The 16,876-nt window shown below is 46.2% G+C and overlaps 1 protein-coding gene across 5 annotated transcripts in view; it reads right to left on the minus strand.

Annotated features, from left to right (window-relative positions):
• Positions 1-525: 525 nt before the first annotated feature.
• Positions 526-16,876, minus strand: part of GNB1L (G protein subunit beta 1 like) — an 84,670-nt gene continuing 68,319 nt past the window's right edge. For all 5 annotated transcript variants that reach the window (XM_080985248.1, XM_080985252.1, XM_080985249.1 and 2 more), the window contains 2 exons: positions 14,721-14,936; positions 526-1,002 (listed from right to left, as the gene is read on the minus strand). In XM_080985248.1, the coding sequence (XP_080841374.1) occupies positions 736-1,002; positions 14,721-14,936 (483 nt within the window). In that variant the 3' untranslated portion in view covers positions 526-735. The remainder of the gene's footprint in view (positions 1,003-14,720; positions 14,937-16,876) is intronic.

A 16,876-nucleotide genomic window follows, 5' to 3' on the forward strand; every position in this document is an offset into this window, starting at 1 on the left:
GTATATTCAACACAAAAAACAGCAGCAATTTGTTGTTGACAATGGACAGCTGGACATATAAAGGGACCCATTACCTTCAGTAGCTTAGGGCCTCATCAAACCTAAATCCGGCCCTCTATCTATCTACCTCCCACCTTCCAAGACATTGCCTGCAGTCCCTCACTCCTTCAAACTGCTATATATTGGTGCAGGTGGGCAGAACAATCACAAACTATGGCAAGAACCTCCCTTTCCTGGTTCACAGCACATGCTTATTCAGAGAGAAGTCCCCATTTTGTTCAATGGGGCTTACTCACAGGAATGTAGGCCAGCTGGCACGGAAACTGGTAACGTTGGGCCCCTGCTGAGGCCCCAGGATTTTCTTATTTCCTGATGAATAGCCTTTGGACTATCATGTAACTTAAACAGAAAACTATCTTTAGAAAGATTTTTTCCTCCAAAAGCATTTTATTTTAGAAATCCAATTTAAATAGAAAAAATAGATTCAAATAAAAAAAATCTGATTTAAATAAATACAAATACAAATCCATTTTTTTATTTTTTATTAAAAAAACCATTGATTTTTATCCACCCTGAAAGCAACCCTGTTGCCTCCTTCTGCTAAGTGGGATTGTGTGTCCTGAAGTCCTGCTGAGATGGTACCATCTATTCTCCCTCACGCCTTGCCCTGCCTTGCCCTTTAACTCTAAATTGCAAACTTCTGCCCTGTCTTCCTTCTTCAGCTCCAACCCTGTTTCATGTTTGATTATATATCGACCAGACGCTGATGCGGTGATCTTTGGAGCCAGCCGCCATCAGTCTCTCCTGGGGTAGGCTGTGGTCCGAAAAGGCTACGCAGTGGACTGCTGCCGTGTGGTAGTCCAGGACGGCCAACGGCTTCATCTTCTTCCAGCCGAAGAGGCGGATGCGGTGATCCCAGCCAGCAGTCGCCAGGATTTTCTTGTCTTGGCGGAGGGTCACCTCGGCGATCCCGGGATTGGTGAGTTCATACGTTTGTCGGAGCTGAGAAAAGAAGGGGGAAATCATCATCATCATCATCATCATCATCATCATCTATACCCTCCCCAGCCAAGACCAGGCTCAGGGCGGCTAACACCAAATATAAAAGCAATGGATTGAAATACAGCTTAAAAAACAAGATTAAATACAACATTAAAACATTAAAATGCAACCTCATTTCAGTGGAAACTCAATCAAAAACTTTGGGGGGGATAAAAACATCAAGTCTTCACCAAGGCTAACTACCCAGTCTGGTCCTACATGGGCCAGAAAAAAGCCAGGGAAGTCCCCAAATAGAAGTTCTAACACAGAAGGAGAAAGGAAAAAAGAAAGAGGGGCAGGGAATCAAACTGATTCCAAGCCAAAGCCGAGGACCCTGTAGAATGATTTATTACTGCACTCAAAGTACCATAGAACTGTAGGGGTGAAAGGGACCCTAAGGGTCTTCTACAACCTCCTACCATGCAGGAATCAGAGATGAAGAATCCCTGAGAAATGGCTACCCAGCCTATTTAAAAGCCTCCAAGGAAGGAGAGTCTACCACCTTCCAAGATGGTCCATTCCACTGTCAAACAGCTCTTACTGCCAGGAAATTCTTCCTACTTCCTCGTAACTCGAAGCCATTGGTTCAGGTCCTACCCTCCAGCGCAGCAGAAAACAAGCTTGCTCCCTCTTCCAAGCGACAGCCCTTGAGATATTTGAAGATTGTATCACCTTGCCGACAAAGGTCCGTATAGTTAAAGCTATGGTTTTCCCAGTCGTGATGTATGGAAGTGAGAGCTGGACCAGAAAGAAGGCTGATCGCCAAAGAATTGTTGCTTTTGTATTATGGTGCTGGAGGAGACTCTTGAGAGTCCCATGGACTGCAAGAAGATCAAACCTCTCCATTCTGAAGGAAATCAGCCCTGAGTGCTCACTGGAAGGACAGATCCTGAAGCTGAGGCTCCAATACTTTGGCCACCTCATGAGAAGAGAAGACTCCCTGGAAAAGACCCTGATGTTGGGAAAGATGGAGGGCACAAGGAGAAGGAGACGACAGAGGACGAGATGGTTGGACAGTGTTCTCGAAGCTACCAGCATGAGTTTGACCAAACTGGGGAGACAGTGGAAGACAGGAGTGTCTGGCGTGCTCTGGTCCATGGGGTCACAAAGAGCCGGACACGACTAAACAACAACAAATTGTATCTCCTCCCAGTCTCCTCTTTACCAAGCGAAACATACCCAGCTCCCTCGACCGTTCCTCATATGGCTCGGTTTCCCAGACCCTTGATCGTCTGGGCAGCCCTTCTCTGCAACAAATATAGAAGCAGCCCTGTAAAATCTGACACCCTTTCGCTCCAGCGAAGGAGACCAGATGTGGGAAAGCTGCACAAGAGGCCCGTCTCCCACTACCATTCTCGTAAGAATATAAGAAGAGCCTGCTGGATCAGGCCAATGGTCCATCTAGTTGGTAGTCATCTGCCTCTTGCGGGTACTTTAACTATATGCTTCTTGGCTTCAATACTTTCGTTTATCTGTCCTGAACTGTCCAGCGTTCAGCTTCCTTGGACACCTACAAGTTCTAGTGTTATGAGAGAAGAACTTTTCCCCCATCCACTTTCTGCATGCTTCTATACCGTCGCCTTTCTCCTCCCAGTCTGCCCAAGCTTTTCCTCCTTTCACAGAGCATCCCTTTCCTGATGTGGAGTAAAGAGGGTCTTCATATCATGGGAAGATAATGAATTTGAGCTAGGCAAGGGGTAGGAGAGAAGAGTTGCTTTGAAACTGGTTGGAGAAGGTTTTAAAATTGGATTGTTAAGTATATAAGGTTTTATGGACATGCATAAACAAGTACCGTATTTTTTGCTCTGTAAGACTCACCTTTTCCCTCCTAAAAAGTAAGGGGAAATGTGTGTGCGTCTTATGGAGCGAATGCAGGCTGCACAGCTATCCCAGAAGCCAGAATAGCAAGAGGGATTGCTGTTTTCGCTCCGCAGTGATCCCTCTTGCTGTTCTGGCTTCTGAGATTCAGAATATTTTTTTTCTTGTTTTCCTCCTCCAAAAACTAGGTACGTCTTGTGGTCTGGTGCGTCTTATAGAGCGAAAAATACAGTATATTATAATGGAACCAAGAGGGGGAGTGGAGGGAAGTCAACCAAAAAATTATGGTTTAATTTGGTTATGGAATTTTTCTTTTTTGTTTTGTTGTTCTTGGAAAATCAATAAATTTTTATCAAAGGAAAAGAAAAGGAAGAAATTGGTTGTTTTCATGTGCAAAGCTGAAATAAAAACAAATGGGGTCTGAAACAGGCACCACGGGCAATTTCCATTTCACTGTTTGTACCAGGTGTAGAAGACCTTTGGTACCTCCAGATGTTGCTGAACTACAACTCCCATCAGCCCCAGCAAGCATGATGGCCAATGACCAAGGAGAGCCAAAGGTTCGCCACACCTGTATGGCTAACATTGGATTTATCCTGTTAGGTGTATTTTTGTTGTTGTTGTTTAATCGTTTAGTCGTGTCCGACTCTTCGTGACCCCATGGATCAAAGCACGCCAGGCACTTCTGTCTTCCACTGCCTCCCGCAGTTTGGTCAAACTCATGCTGGTAGCTTCGAGAACACTATCCAACCATCTTGTCCTCTGTCTTCCCCTTCTCCTTGTGCCCTCACTGTTTCCCAACATCAGGGTCTTTTCCAGGGAGTCTTCTCTTCTCATGAGGTGGCCAAAGTATTGGAGCCTCAGCTTCAGGATCTGTCCTTCCAGTGAGCTCTCAGGGCTGATTTCCTTCAGAATGGATAGGTTTGATCTTCTTGCAGTCCATGGGACTCTCAAGTGTCTCCTCCAGCACCATAATTCAAAAGCATCAATTCTCCGGCGATCAGCCTTCTTTCTGGTCCAGCTCTCACTTCCATACATCACGACTGGGAAAACCATAGCTTTTACTATACGGACCTTTGTTGGCAAGGTGATATCTCTACTTTTTAAGATGCTGTCTAGGTTTGTCATTGCTTTTCTCCCAAGGTGTATTTTTAGCATAGTTGAAAAGGCTAAGGCGTAAACCCTCCACAAATCCGTAATGGAGTCCCTAAGACGGTTGGATGGCGCCTTGTACGCCTCCTTCCGGCAACTCCTGCAGCCCAGCTGGTGCCAAATGTATTGCTCTGCTTTCCTTTGGACCACATCAGCGAGGCTGAGAGTGGGGTCTTGTTGTCTGGGCAGCCCAGGACCTCCACACCCACTGCGTCCCAGGGAAGTCACTTCAGTGCCGCTAATGCAGACCTGTTGATGGCATTTTACCATTGTACTGTTGAGAGTGTATTAATTTATGGTCTCTGTGTGTGGTTTGGGAGCTGCATGGTCAGGGAAAAAACAATGCTGTCCAAGGTTGTAAAGACTGCGGAGAGAATAATTGGGTGCACCTCTTCCCACCTTGGAGCAAATCTATGCTTCCAGGTGCCATAAGAAAGCTGCAGAGATCGTGCAGGATAGTGTGCACCTCGGAAATGATCTTTTTCAGCTTCTGCCTTCTGGAAGAAGGTACAGGGTTATAAAGACTAGGACTAGCTGCCTGAGAAACAGTTTCTATCCAAATGTGATTTTGGTTTTAAATGCAATGCAAGGTAGTCTCTGGGGACGTGGGTGGCGCTGTGGGTTAAACCACCGAGCCTAGGACTTGCTGATCAGAAGGTTGGCAGTTTGAATCCCCGCGACGGGGTGAGCTCCCGTTCCTCGGTCCCTGCACCTGCCAACCTAGCAGTTTGAAAGCACGAAGTGCAAGTAGATAAATAGGTACCGCTCTGGCGGGAAGGTAAACGGCGTTTCCGTGCACTGCTCTGGTTCGCCAGAAGCAGCTTAGTCCTGCTGGCCACATGACACGGAAGCTGTACGCCGGCTCCCTCGGCCAATAAAGCGAGATGAGCGCCACAACCCTAGAGTCGGCCACGACTGGACCTAATGGTCAGGGGTCCCTTTACCTTTACCTTTAAGGTAGTCTCTATGTGAGTATATTGTATTCAATTATGGGGTATCAGAGTTTTTAGGGGCTAACCAGGCTGGGATAGTTGGGATAGCAGGCTTGTTGGTTTTTGAATGTCTGATGTAGATTTTTCAATTTTGTTGTTCTGTATGGGACAGACAGATACCAAGAAAAAGCTGAAAAGGAGCAGGGCGTTGCTGCCACAGTCCAGAAGTGAGTCCTGACCAGCCAGTTGAAGACCACTGACCTATTGGACCCCCCTAGAGAAGGAAGAGAGAAACACCCTTTTCGCTTCAATTTCTGCACAGATGGGAAAGTAATTCGAACTCCGCAAACCACAGCAGTCACGTCCGGCCTGACAGGTTGAAGCATTACAAAAATGATGGGAGATGATTTGGCCTACAAGGGGATGAGATGGAAGGCTTAACATGTGCGGCGATTATTTGAAAAAAGAAAGTCGTAGCTGCTCAGCTCTACCTGCTCCTCGGATGACCTGATTCTTGAGCATTCGTCCCGATTTACTGGTGCAAAGCTTATGCAGAGGTTGGACCAGGCATAAGGTTGGACCAAATATTTGGATTTGTTTGCAGGGTGGTTATGTGACAATGTGCAGTCATCTTGATTTGCTTGCAGGGTGCCTTCTATGTCTTCCTGTTAGTCATTTGATCCTGCCATACTTTTCAGTGTGTTTCCTCATCAGTCTCCTAACCACAAAGCCCCCCATTTTGCAAAGTGAGTTTGTAGGGATTTAATCTGCTTCAGTTGCACAAACCTTTTTTTTTTTTTTTTAAAGGCACTTGAATCCCTTGTGCAAAACTGCTAAGAGCCTTGAGGTGTTTGTTTGTTTGTTTGTTTGTTTGTTTGTTAATAGTAGCTACTTGCCCCGAACCTTTTCACGGCACTTTAACAAATAAAAAGAACAGGATGATTTTGGCCAATGACTGGCTACTCCGAAATATCACCATGAACTGGAATTCTATTTAAGATCCTATGTTGTTGTTTAGTCGTTTAGTCGTGTTCGACTCTTCATGACCCCATGGACCAGAGCACACCAGGCACTCCTGTCTTCCACTGCCTCCCACAATTTGGTCAAACTCATGCTGGTAGCTTCGAGAACACCATCCAAACATCTCGTCCTCTGTCATCCCCTTCTCCTTGTGCCCTCCATCTTTCCCAACATCAGGGTCTTTTCCAGGGAGTCTTCTCTTCTCATGAGGTGGCCAAAGTATTGGAGCCTCAGCTTCAGGGTCTGTCCTTCCAGTGAGCACTCAGGGCTCATTTCCTTCAGAATGGATAGGTTTGATCTTCTTGCAGTCCATGGGACTCTCAAGAGTCTCCTCCAGCACCATAATTCAAAAGCATCAATTCTTCGGCGATCAGCCTTCTTTATGGTCCAGCCCTCACTTCCATACATCACTACTGGGAAAACCATAGCTTTTACTATACAGACCTTTGTTGGCAAGGTGATGTCTCTACTTTTTAAGATCCTATACAGGTACTTTATTTTGTTAAATCAGAATTAAGTCCCACTACATTCAAAGAAGGTACGGCTAGCTGGCTGGAACCTTGAAGAGGAACCTGCTGCGATGTTTTGTTACAGGTTCTACACACTTATAGGGATGCGGGTGGCGCTGTGGGTTAAACCACAGAGCCTAGGGCTTGCTGATCAGGAGGTCGGCAGTTCGAATCCCCGTGACGGGGTGAGCTCCCGTTGCTCGGTCCCTGCACCTGCCAACCTAGCAGTTTGAAAGCACGAAGTGCAGGTAGATACATAGGTACCGCTCTGGTGGGAAGATATATGGTCGTTTCCGTGCGCTGTTCTGGTTCGCCAGAAGCGGTTTAGTCATGCTGGCCACATGACCCGGAAGCTGTACGCCGGCTCCCTCGGCCAATAAAGCGAGATGAGCGCCGCAACCCCAGAGTCGTCCGCGACTGGACCTAATGGTCAGGGGTCCCTTTACCCTTACCGCACACTTATTTTTTGATAGCAGCTACAACATCCACTCCATTTTCTTGGGGTGGGAGACAGGATATGTCTCTCCTCCTCCGTCAGAAAATTTGGGATAATTTCATTCAGTCAAAGTTAATGAATTATAATCTGAGGAAGGATATAAGGTAAGTTCATAGGTCCACGTGGTGCTATTGTTAATGCATTTTTGATGCCAGGCAAAAACCTCTCTCTTTCCCCAGGCATTGGACGGATTATGATGATACATTTTTCTGCTAAGGTTTTTTTTGTTGTTGCTGATGTTTTACTGGGGCTGTTTGGTATAGATTTTTGTATAGTTTTTATTGCAATGCACTGTTCCCTCAATTTTATGTTATGCCTTAAAGTTTTTTAAAATGCTGTAAGTTGCTTAGAGACTCTTTACATAGCAAGAGACTAATGAACTGAATATGAAAAAGTTAGATATTTAAAGCATTATTTAAATGCCCTATTATTAGGGGTGTTGGTTTTTACTTACCTGGCATTTAATTTAATGTCTATTATTTATCTGGTGGATAAGGCAATTCTGATCTTTCATAGGTTTGGTTATGTAAATAGAGTTTTAGTACTTTTTAAAAGAGGTCTAAATAAGTTTATATACATACAGTGTATGTATAGTGTCAATGCATAACAATATAACGTCTAAAATAACCAGACATACATGTGGTAAAAAAAGCGAATAAATAACAGAAACAGATGTACTGTTTTAAAATTTCAGGGTATTAGGTCATATGCACTACCTTCCATGCCCCTAGTTTATTATGAGCTATGATGTTTGGCTAGGGATAGATGGACCTTTCAGTTTCTCGATTTTTCCACTCTTAAATTCAGCTCTCCACATTTCCACATCAGTTTGCAATTTTTCTACAAGTAACAATGCCATCGTGAAAACTTGTCGGCGTATCAGAGCGAATCTGTCCTAGCAGACACATGTTTGCAAAGCGATCTTCTCTAATACAATGCGCTTTCATGCACGTTTTAACCAAGCATATGCAAAGTTTCCTACACGTAACTTGGCTGGAGATCTGCTTTGCACAATTTGGAGAAGTGCAAATTTCAAAGGAGGGCTGAGTTTTGGGATTGCGCATTATTTCGGAAGCTGCAGATCGGAGGTGAGGTTCGCTTTCAAATGTGAAATGAATCGGTTTTCTTCTCCAGGTCTATGCCTGGCCTTTTGAGGAAGCCTCTGAGATTCCTCCCCGCAAGGAAAGAACAGCCTCAAACCCATTATCCCTTCGTTACACTAACTCGGCCTAACCACTTTCCTTTGCGGCCTCCCCACCGCGGTGCCCGGCACAGACTCTGGACAGCCTCCTGGAGACAAGAGAGCCTCGTTTCACCAACTCTTCACCGGCACACTGGACTGGTGCCATCCCAAACGGGGCCGCTCTTGCGTCACGCCTTTGGACAGCCGGTTACCGAGCGAGGAGTCGCCAAAATGCATTGAGAGTAAAAATAACGTGCCACTGAGTGGCTTTCCAAACACCACCGTTACCTCAGGGATGTGGAATGTCGAGGGAAAAAAAGCATCTGGTTCGTATTATTAATCCAATAGGAGAGAGGGGGGGGGAGGGGATAGGTGGAAATAACCTGATGTGAGGCTCTTAATGCTTTCGTTGGAGAGACAGCAAGTAAAGATGGGGGAATTGAATCAATGAATCGTAGAATTGTAGAGGTGGAAGGGACAGCGAGGGTCATCCAGCCCAACCCCCTGCCATGGCAGGAGTATTTTGCCCAACGTGGGGCTCGAACCCACAACCCTAAGATTAAGAGTCACATGCTCTACTGACTGAGCTGTCGCTCAGTCTAAATGGGGAATGTTTCAGAACCAGCCTTGGCAAAAACGCCCAGAGTTCGCTTCAAGTAACAATAACTAATTCTATTATACAGTGGTACCTCAGGTTAAGTACTTAATTTGTTCCGGAGGTCCGTTCTTAACCTGAAACTGTTCTTAACCTGAGGTACCACTTTAGCTAATGGGGCCTCCTGCTGCTGCCGCGCTGCTGGAGCATGATTTTTGTTCTCATCCTGAAGCAAAGTTCTTAACCCGAGGTACTATTTTTGGGTTAGCGGAGTCTGTAACCTGAAGTGTATGTAACCTGAGGTACCACTGTAATACTGATGACAACAAGCCCATTCTATAGTTGCTGATGCCGTGTGACTAGTGGGGCCTGCAATAAGAAGTTAGAGGCAGCTGCCTTATGCTGTGTAGATATATGTGTTATTATCACAATTTCTGTGGTCTGGTCTTTGACCATAATAAATCTTGATTGCTGCGTCAGACCATTGGCTCAGCACTGTCTACGCCGACTGGGTCTTCAGCTGTTGTTGGACTACAACTCCCATCAACCCTAGCTAGCAGGACCAGTGGTTGGGGTGATGGGAGTTGTAGTCCAACAACAGCTGGAGGCCCAACCTTGAGAAACAATGGACTGCCCCATCACAGAACGGCTGTGTATGTGTACATGCATGGGAGGAGAACCGCATATCCAAATGTTAACTCTGCCTCGAAAAAGCTTTGCATGTGGGAAGCGAGCACATTATTATTATTAATATTATTATTAGAATTTATATACCACCTTATACCCAGAGATCCAGGGTGGTTCACAGAACAAAATCAAAATATAAAACCACAAAATATATAATCAAAATAAAAACAACCCAATAGGCCAACCCAATAATTTAATCTCACTGTAAACAAGTGGTACAGTGACACTAAAGTATTTCTATTTCTTTTCTTTTCTTTTCAATTCTTTTCAATTCTATTCTATTCCAATAACAGCCCCCCCCCAAAAACCCCACATTTTAAATGGGCAAAGGATCAGGCTTTCTGTATGCTATCTTTCCACTTGCAGGAGGCATCACATGGCAGGCACAATTCCCCCCCCCCCCCACTGCATTTTTTTAAGGGTTAAATGAGGTCTGAGGCCGCTGAACATCAGTGGAAATTGATCCCTTAATGTGCAGGATTAGAACTTAATTTGGATTAAAACCAACAACGGAGATAACTCTGAGGACTCTGCCTACTATGCAAATGACTCATCCCAGCTTTTCACATGTTCTACTTCTAAGCATCCGGGCGCCTCGTCTTTGGCCATCCAGCAACAGGAGGCTTGAGAGAACTGCCCCTAATTAAGTACGACTTAACCTCTTGGCATTGACTGGCTCTTTTCTCAATGTACAGATTACTCTGTGGCCATTACCATTTGCTGTCATTAGGCGACCTTGGCTACTCCGGGAGATGTCTTTAATGAAGGCAGCTGCTTCGTTGGAGTGGAACACTGTACACCCTGCCCTTCTGTAATAATAAACTCCCTTTCCCATTATAGACTGGAATGTCCAAAGAACAGAGACTTAATTTCAGAACGCTACGATCAAAATCGTATTAGACCTTCATAGCAAATCTTCAATCATCCACTTGCTAGCAGCTGCACTATCAGTCATAGCACAAGGGCGGAAGGACCCCTCAAGGCTCTGCTTACTGCAACTTCCGACAAAACCATCAAATTTGCAGATGGCACCAAACTGGGAGGGTCAGCCAATGCCACAGAAGACAGAATTGGGATTGAAGATGACCTTAACAGGTTGGAGAACTGGGCCAAAACTAACAAGATGAGTTTCAATGGGGACAAAGGTAAGGTTCTGCACTTAGACAGGAAGAACCACCTGAACAAATATAAGATGGTGGAAACATCTGGATTGCCAGCATTGCATGTGAGAAGGATCTAGGGGTCTTAGTAGACCACAAGCCTAACACGGCTCAACTGGGTGATGCAGCAACAAAAAAGGCTCATGCTATTCTAGGCTGCATCGACAGAAGTACAGTGGTACCTCGGGTTACATACGCTTCAGGTTACAGACTCTGCTAACCCAGAAATCGTACCTCGGGTTAAGAACTTTGCTTCAGGATGAGAACAGAAATTGTGCTCCAGCAGCGCGGCGGCAGAGGAGGCCCCATTAACTAAACTGGTGTTTCAGGTTAAGAACACTTTCAGGTTAAGAACGGACCTCCGGAACGAATTAAGTACTTAACCCGAGGTACCACTGTATAGTGTCCAAATCAAGGGAAGTAATAGTATGACTCTATTCTGCCTTGGCCAGATAACACCTAGAATACCGTGTCCGGTTCTGGTCACCACAATTTAAGAAGGATGCTGACCAGCTGCAGGGTGACCCAGTTGATCAAGGGTCCGGAAGGGTCTTATGAGAAATGGTTGAGGGAATTGGGTGTATTTTACTTTCTTGGGCTCCATCATCACTACAGATGGTGACAGCAGTCACTAAATTAAAAGACACCTGCTTCTTGGGAGAAAAGCGATGACAAACCTAGACAGCATCTTAAAAAGCAGAGACATCACCTTGCCGACAAAGGTCCGTATAGTTAAAGCTATGGTTTTCCCAGTAGTGATGTATGGAAGTGACAGCTGGACCATAAAGAAGGCTGATCGCCGAAGAATTGATGCTTTTGAATTATAGTGCTGGAGGAGACTCTTGAGAGTCCCATGGACTGTAAGAAGATCAAACCTATCCATTCTGAAGGAAATCAGCCCTGAGTGCTCACTGGAAGGACAGATCCTGAAGCTGAGGCTCCAATACTTTGGCTACCTCATGAGACGAGAGGACTCCCTGGAAAAGACCCTGATGTTGGGAAAGATGGAGGGCACAAGGAGAAGGGGACGACAGAGGACGAGATGGCTGGACAGTGTTCTCGAAGCTACCAGCATGAGTTTCACCAAACTTTGGGAAGCAGTGGAAGACAGGAGTGCCTGGCGTGCTCTGGTCCATGGGGTCACGAAGAGTTGGACACGACTAAACAACAACAGCATGGTAAACAGAAGACTAAAAGGAGATATGATAGCTATCTTCAAATATCTAAAGGGACAACAAGGTGGGTTAGGATGAATGCTCAATTGCTGTCAGTAAGTTTACGATGCAATGTTATATCACAGTTGTGGACCTTTTTCTTTCTTTCTTTGTTAAGCTGATTGCAGGTATATTGTCCAAAGTGGAACATTAATGTTCCATCGATGGGGGACCAATGGCCTCTTGATACCTGTGGCAGATTTCTGGGATGTGGGACACAGGGACAGAGAGAAGCAGAGAACGAGAGAGCTTGGGGAAGATATTCAATGCCCATTCCATCCTATAAAGCGCAGAAGGAAATTCTACCTTGAAAAACAAACACATTACTCATGTGCATAAATGTAGCATTGCGCATATGTTCTGTATTTTATTTATAACTCTTTTTAGTTGCCGTTCTAGCCAGAGGCAACTCTCAAGTAATAAAAACCCAAGAAAAGTAATAATGAATACTTGAAAAAAAATGCAATAAACCTTACACTTTAAAGAATAGAAAGCTATAAATGAGCAACACATCAGCACCTTGAGCAACATCTTGCTCACCGCAAGTAAATGCTCCCCGGCCCAAATCAGCCTCATCTGGTGGCAGAAAGCATATAAGGTCCTGTCTGGACTGCACCTTGGAAGTATTGTTGTTGTTTAGTCGTTTAGTGGTGTCCGACTCTTCGTGACCCCATGGACCAGAGCACACCAGGCACTCCTGTCTTCCATTGCCTCCCGCAGTTTGGTCAAACTCATGCTGGTAGCTTCGAGAACACTGTCCAACCATCTCATCCTCTGTCTTCCCCTTCTCCTTGTGCCCTCCATCTTTCCCAGCATCAGGGTCTTTTCCAGGGAGTCTTCTCTTCTTATGAGGTGGCCAAAGTATTGGAGCCTCACTGTCAGGATCTGTCCTTCCAGTGAGCACTCAGGGCTGATTTCCTTCAGAATGGATAGGTTTGATCTTCTTGCAGTCCATGGGACTAAGAGTCTCCTCCAGCACCATAATTCAAAAGCATCAATTCTTCGGCGATCAGCCTTCTTTATGGTCCAGCTCTCACTTCCATACATCACTACTGGGAAAACCATAGCTTTAACTCTACGGACCTTTGTCGGCAAGGTGACGTCTCTACTTTTTAAGATGCTGTCTAGGTTTGTCATTGCTTTTCTCCCAAGAAGCAGGCGTCTTTTAATTTCGTGGCTGCTGTCACCATCTGCAGTGATCATGGAGCCCAAGAAAGTAAAATCTCATACCACTCTAAAAAGTCATGGCTTCTCCCAAAGAACCCTGGGAAGTGGAGTCTGTTAAGGGTGCCAAGATTTGTTAGAAGGCCTCTCTTCCCTGATTCCCAGGGCTACAATACCCAGAATCCCCTGCGAGGTTGTGAAATCAGGCTGAGAAGACCAAGGGTGAGGAAATTCAGTTCTGTGGGCAGAATGTGGCTTTCAGGCCACACCCACTTTCCTATGGCCGCTCCCCTCACTACCCACCTGCTCCACATCTAGAGCGTTTTATGCCTGTAATGTGTCCTCTGTCAATGCCTCTTCCTTGGTCTAGGCCAGCATTTCCCAAACTTGGGTCTCCAGCTGTTTTTGGACTACAACTCCCACCATCCCTAGCTAACAGGGCCAGTGGTCAAGGATTATGGGAATGAATTGCAGTCCAAAAACAGCTGGAGACACAAGTTTGGGAAATGCTGGTCTAGGTGGTGGATAGAGAAGGGGACGTGTGTGCAATGAAGCCATCTTACTTCACCAGAGTAAATATTATTATTATTAATTTATTATTATTTCTACCCTGCCACTCTGGGCAGCTTCCAACAGAAGGTTAAAAATACATTAAAACACCAGTCATTAAAAACTTCCCTAAAGAGGACTGTCTTCAGACAGTGGCGTAGCGTGGGGGGTGCAGGGGGGGGCCGGCCGCACCAGGCGCAACATCTGGGGGGGGCGCGCTCGCACTCGCAGCTCTCTGCCCCTACCTGGCTCACTCACTCTCTCTCACTGCAGTGCTGGCTGTGCGAATCCGATCCGATCCGCTGGGTCGCCGCCCACTGTGGAGGGGGTGGGTGCCAGGCCTGCGGCGCGGAGAGAGAGCGAGTGACTATCTGGGGGAGGGACAGTGCAGCGGCCGCCCAGTGCAGCGCTGAGCGCGGGAGAGAACCACACCAGACCAGACCAGGCAGCAGCAAGAAGAAGCTGGCAGCGGCGGCAGGTTAGGGGTTAGGGGGCGCAAATTACTTGCCTTGCCCCGGGTTAGGGGGCGCAAATTACTTGCCTTGCCCCGGGTGCTGACAACCCACGCTACGCCGCTGCCTTCAGATGTCTTCTAAATGTCATATAGTTGTTTGTTTATTTGACATCTGATGGGAAGGCGTTCCACAGGGCGGGTGCCACTACCAAGAAGGCCCTCTGCCTGGTTCCCTGCAACTGCGCTTCTCACAGTGAGGGAACCGCCAGAAGGCCCTTGGACCTCAGTGTCTGGGTTGAACGACGCGGGTGGTGACGCTCCTTCAGGTATACAGGACTGAGGCCGTTTAGGGCTTTAAAGGTCAGCAGCAACACTTTGAATTGTGCTATTACATTAACAGCTTCAACTGCTTTGCCTCTGGCTCCGCCCACCATTGACATGTGGCCCCCAAAATGATGTCCAGAAAGGAATGTGGCCCCCGGGCTAAAAAAGTTCCCCCACACTTGTGTTAAGACCTTAGTGGGGCCTGCATAAAAATGAAAAGGACAGAGAAGAACCAACGAATTATCGGAAGTTGAAGAAGCCTCTCCATCTTCACCCAGCTTTCCCCCCAGATCATAACCAGCCTGTGATTAATTAGCTAGGGATTGGCAACAGCCCCACTTCATGACTAAATATTTTTTCAGTCTATCAAGCCGTTAGCGAAAAAACAGAACAAATGGTGCGGCGAGGGCAAAGGCACTGACCTCTAGGCTCTGCTGCTCATTGCAGCTCCAGCAGCAAAGCATCTTCTCAGACGAGGCCGAGACCCCCTTGGCCTTCTCAGAGTCAAAGTCAAGGCCCATGATTGGCTCCTGATGACATGTGAGTCGGCTCTGCATTCTCCCCATTGACAAATTCCACAGAACCACTGATCCATCCTCATAGCCGACCAGAAGGGAAGGATGCGAACTGACCTTGGGCTGATAGGAAACACAGAACAGATGAGTGAAGTGGCCTGGCGAACTCCCCACCAGTTATTAGACCCAAACCCGACGAGTACCGTATTTTTGGCTCTATACGACTCACTTTTTCCCTCCTAAAAAGTTAGGGGAAATGTGTGTGTGTGTTATGGAGCGAATGAAGGCTGCACAGCTATCCCAGAAGCCAGAACAGCAAGAGGGATCGCTGCTTTCGCTGCTCAGCGATCCCTCTTGTTATTCTGGCTTCTGAGATTCAGAATATTTTTTTTCTTGTTTTCCTCCTCCAAAAACTAGGTACGTCTTATGGTCTGGTGCGTCTTATAGAGCGAAAAATACGGTAAATGCAGGCAGGGCAGAGAACTCCAAAAGGCACTGCTAAAACAAGCTACAATACCCTAAACCTTGAATACCCACTGAGACTAACTATCATAACTTGGCATGTGTAGGCAACTGATTTTTTTTAAGAGGGGAAGGGCAATTGGAACACAGTTATATGTACCCTTAATTAAAATCTCATAACGCCGATTATTTCAAAAGCTTAATATGATGATTTAGTTTAATCTTGGGTTGGGCCCTAATAAAAAAAGCCTGGTTGGAATGCAAATTGGCAGAGCCAAACTCCTCTCTCCTCTTGCCGAAGTGTGATGTCAAACATCCTCTCAACACTTCATCGTCCCAAAATGCTTCTAGCGACACCTGCGTTCCGTATGGACCCCAATTATTTCCCACTCAATTCACAGTAAGTTCTGTTGGTGGTCCATCCCTCCATCAAAAATCTCCTTATAATTTGAATTTTATTGGTCGTATATGGAAAGAATTGGATCTGACTCAGATAAAGCATTTATGACATTATTCATCGATGGCAACCGCGGCGTTAGTACAAAACAACAGAAAAGCAGGCAAAGCAGCAGGAATGATGGGCAGGGAACTCAAACGCTGGGCCTTTAATTTAAAGCTGTTAAAACTATAATGTTGGAAGAAGAATAAGGGAGAGAGAAGAAAACGGCATTAAAATGTCAAAACATATTTTCCCTTGGAATCCTAGGAAGGATTCTGTTTTAGGGTTGGGCTAATTTAAGGAACAATTAAAGAATGTGTTTTGAGCTAATCTGAGGTTCTTTAAAGGTAAAGGTACCCCTGACCGTTAAGTCCAGTAGCAGACGACTCTGGGGTTGCGGCGCTCATCTCGCTCTATAGGCTGAGGAAGCTGGTGTTTGTCTGCAGACAGTTTTCCCGGGTCATGTGGCCAGCATGACTAAGCTGTTTCTGGCGAACCAGAGCAGTGCATAGAAACGCCGTTTACCTTCCCGCCGGAGCGGTACCTATTTATCTACTTGCACTGGCGTGCTTTCGAACTGCTAGGTGGGCAGGAGCTGGGACTGAGCAACGGGAGCTCACCCTGTTGCGGGGATTCGAACCACTGACCTTCTTATCAGCAAGCCCTAGGCTCAGTGGTTTAGACCACAGCACCACCTGCATTCTTTAGTTACCATGTTTTTCAACGTATAAGACGCCCCCTATTTTTGAAGACCCCAAATTAAGAAAATGGGGGGAGATTGCCTAGAGTCGCTGAGCTTTTTTTGGGGTGGGGGGAAGAGTTGTTGAGCATTTTTAAGGGGGATTGCCAAAAATCGCTCACCCGCCTGGCCTATGCTGCCACCTATTGTCTGTCCCCTTGCCGGCAGAAACAGCCAATTGCGCGCCCACTTGCCGCAGCGACAGCCAATCAACACCAGCTCTTGCCACAACCACCAATAGCACACCCAATAGCCCAGGACAATCTCCGGCTTGCGGCAACCAATTCCATGTTCCCCCTATGCACTATCAGTGTATAAGACGACCCCCAATTTTTAAGATAATTTCTTAAGGAAAAAATACCTCGTCTTATACACGGAAAAGTATGGTATGTATTCATGATGATAGCCAACCCAGCTTGCTGT

This window comes from Podarcis pityusensis, assembly GCF_964106645.2.
Source record: "Podarcis pityusensis genome assembly, chromosome: 16".
NCBI classification, from domain to species: domain Eukaryota; kingdom Metazoa; phylum Chordata; class Lepidosauria; order Squamata; family Lacertidae; genus Podarcis; species Podarcis pityusensis.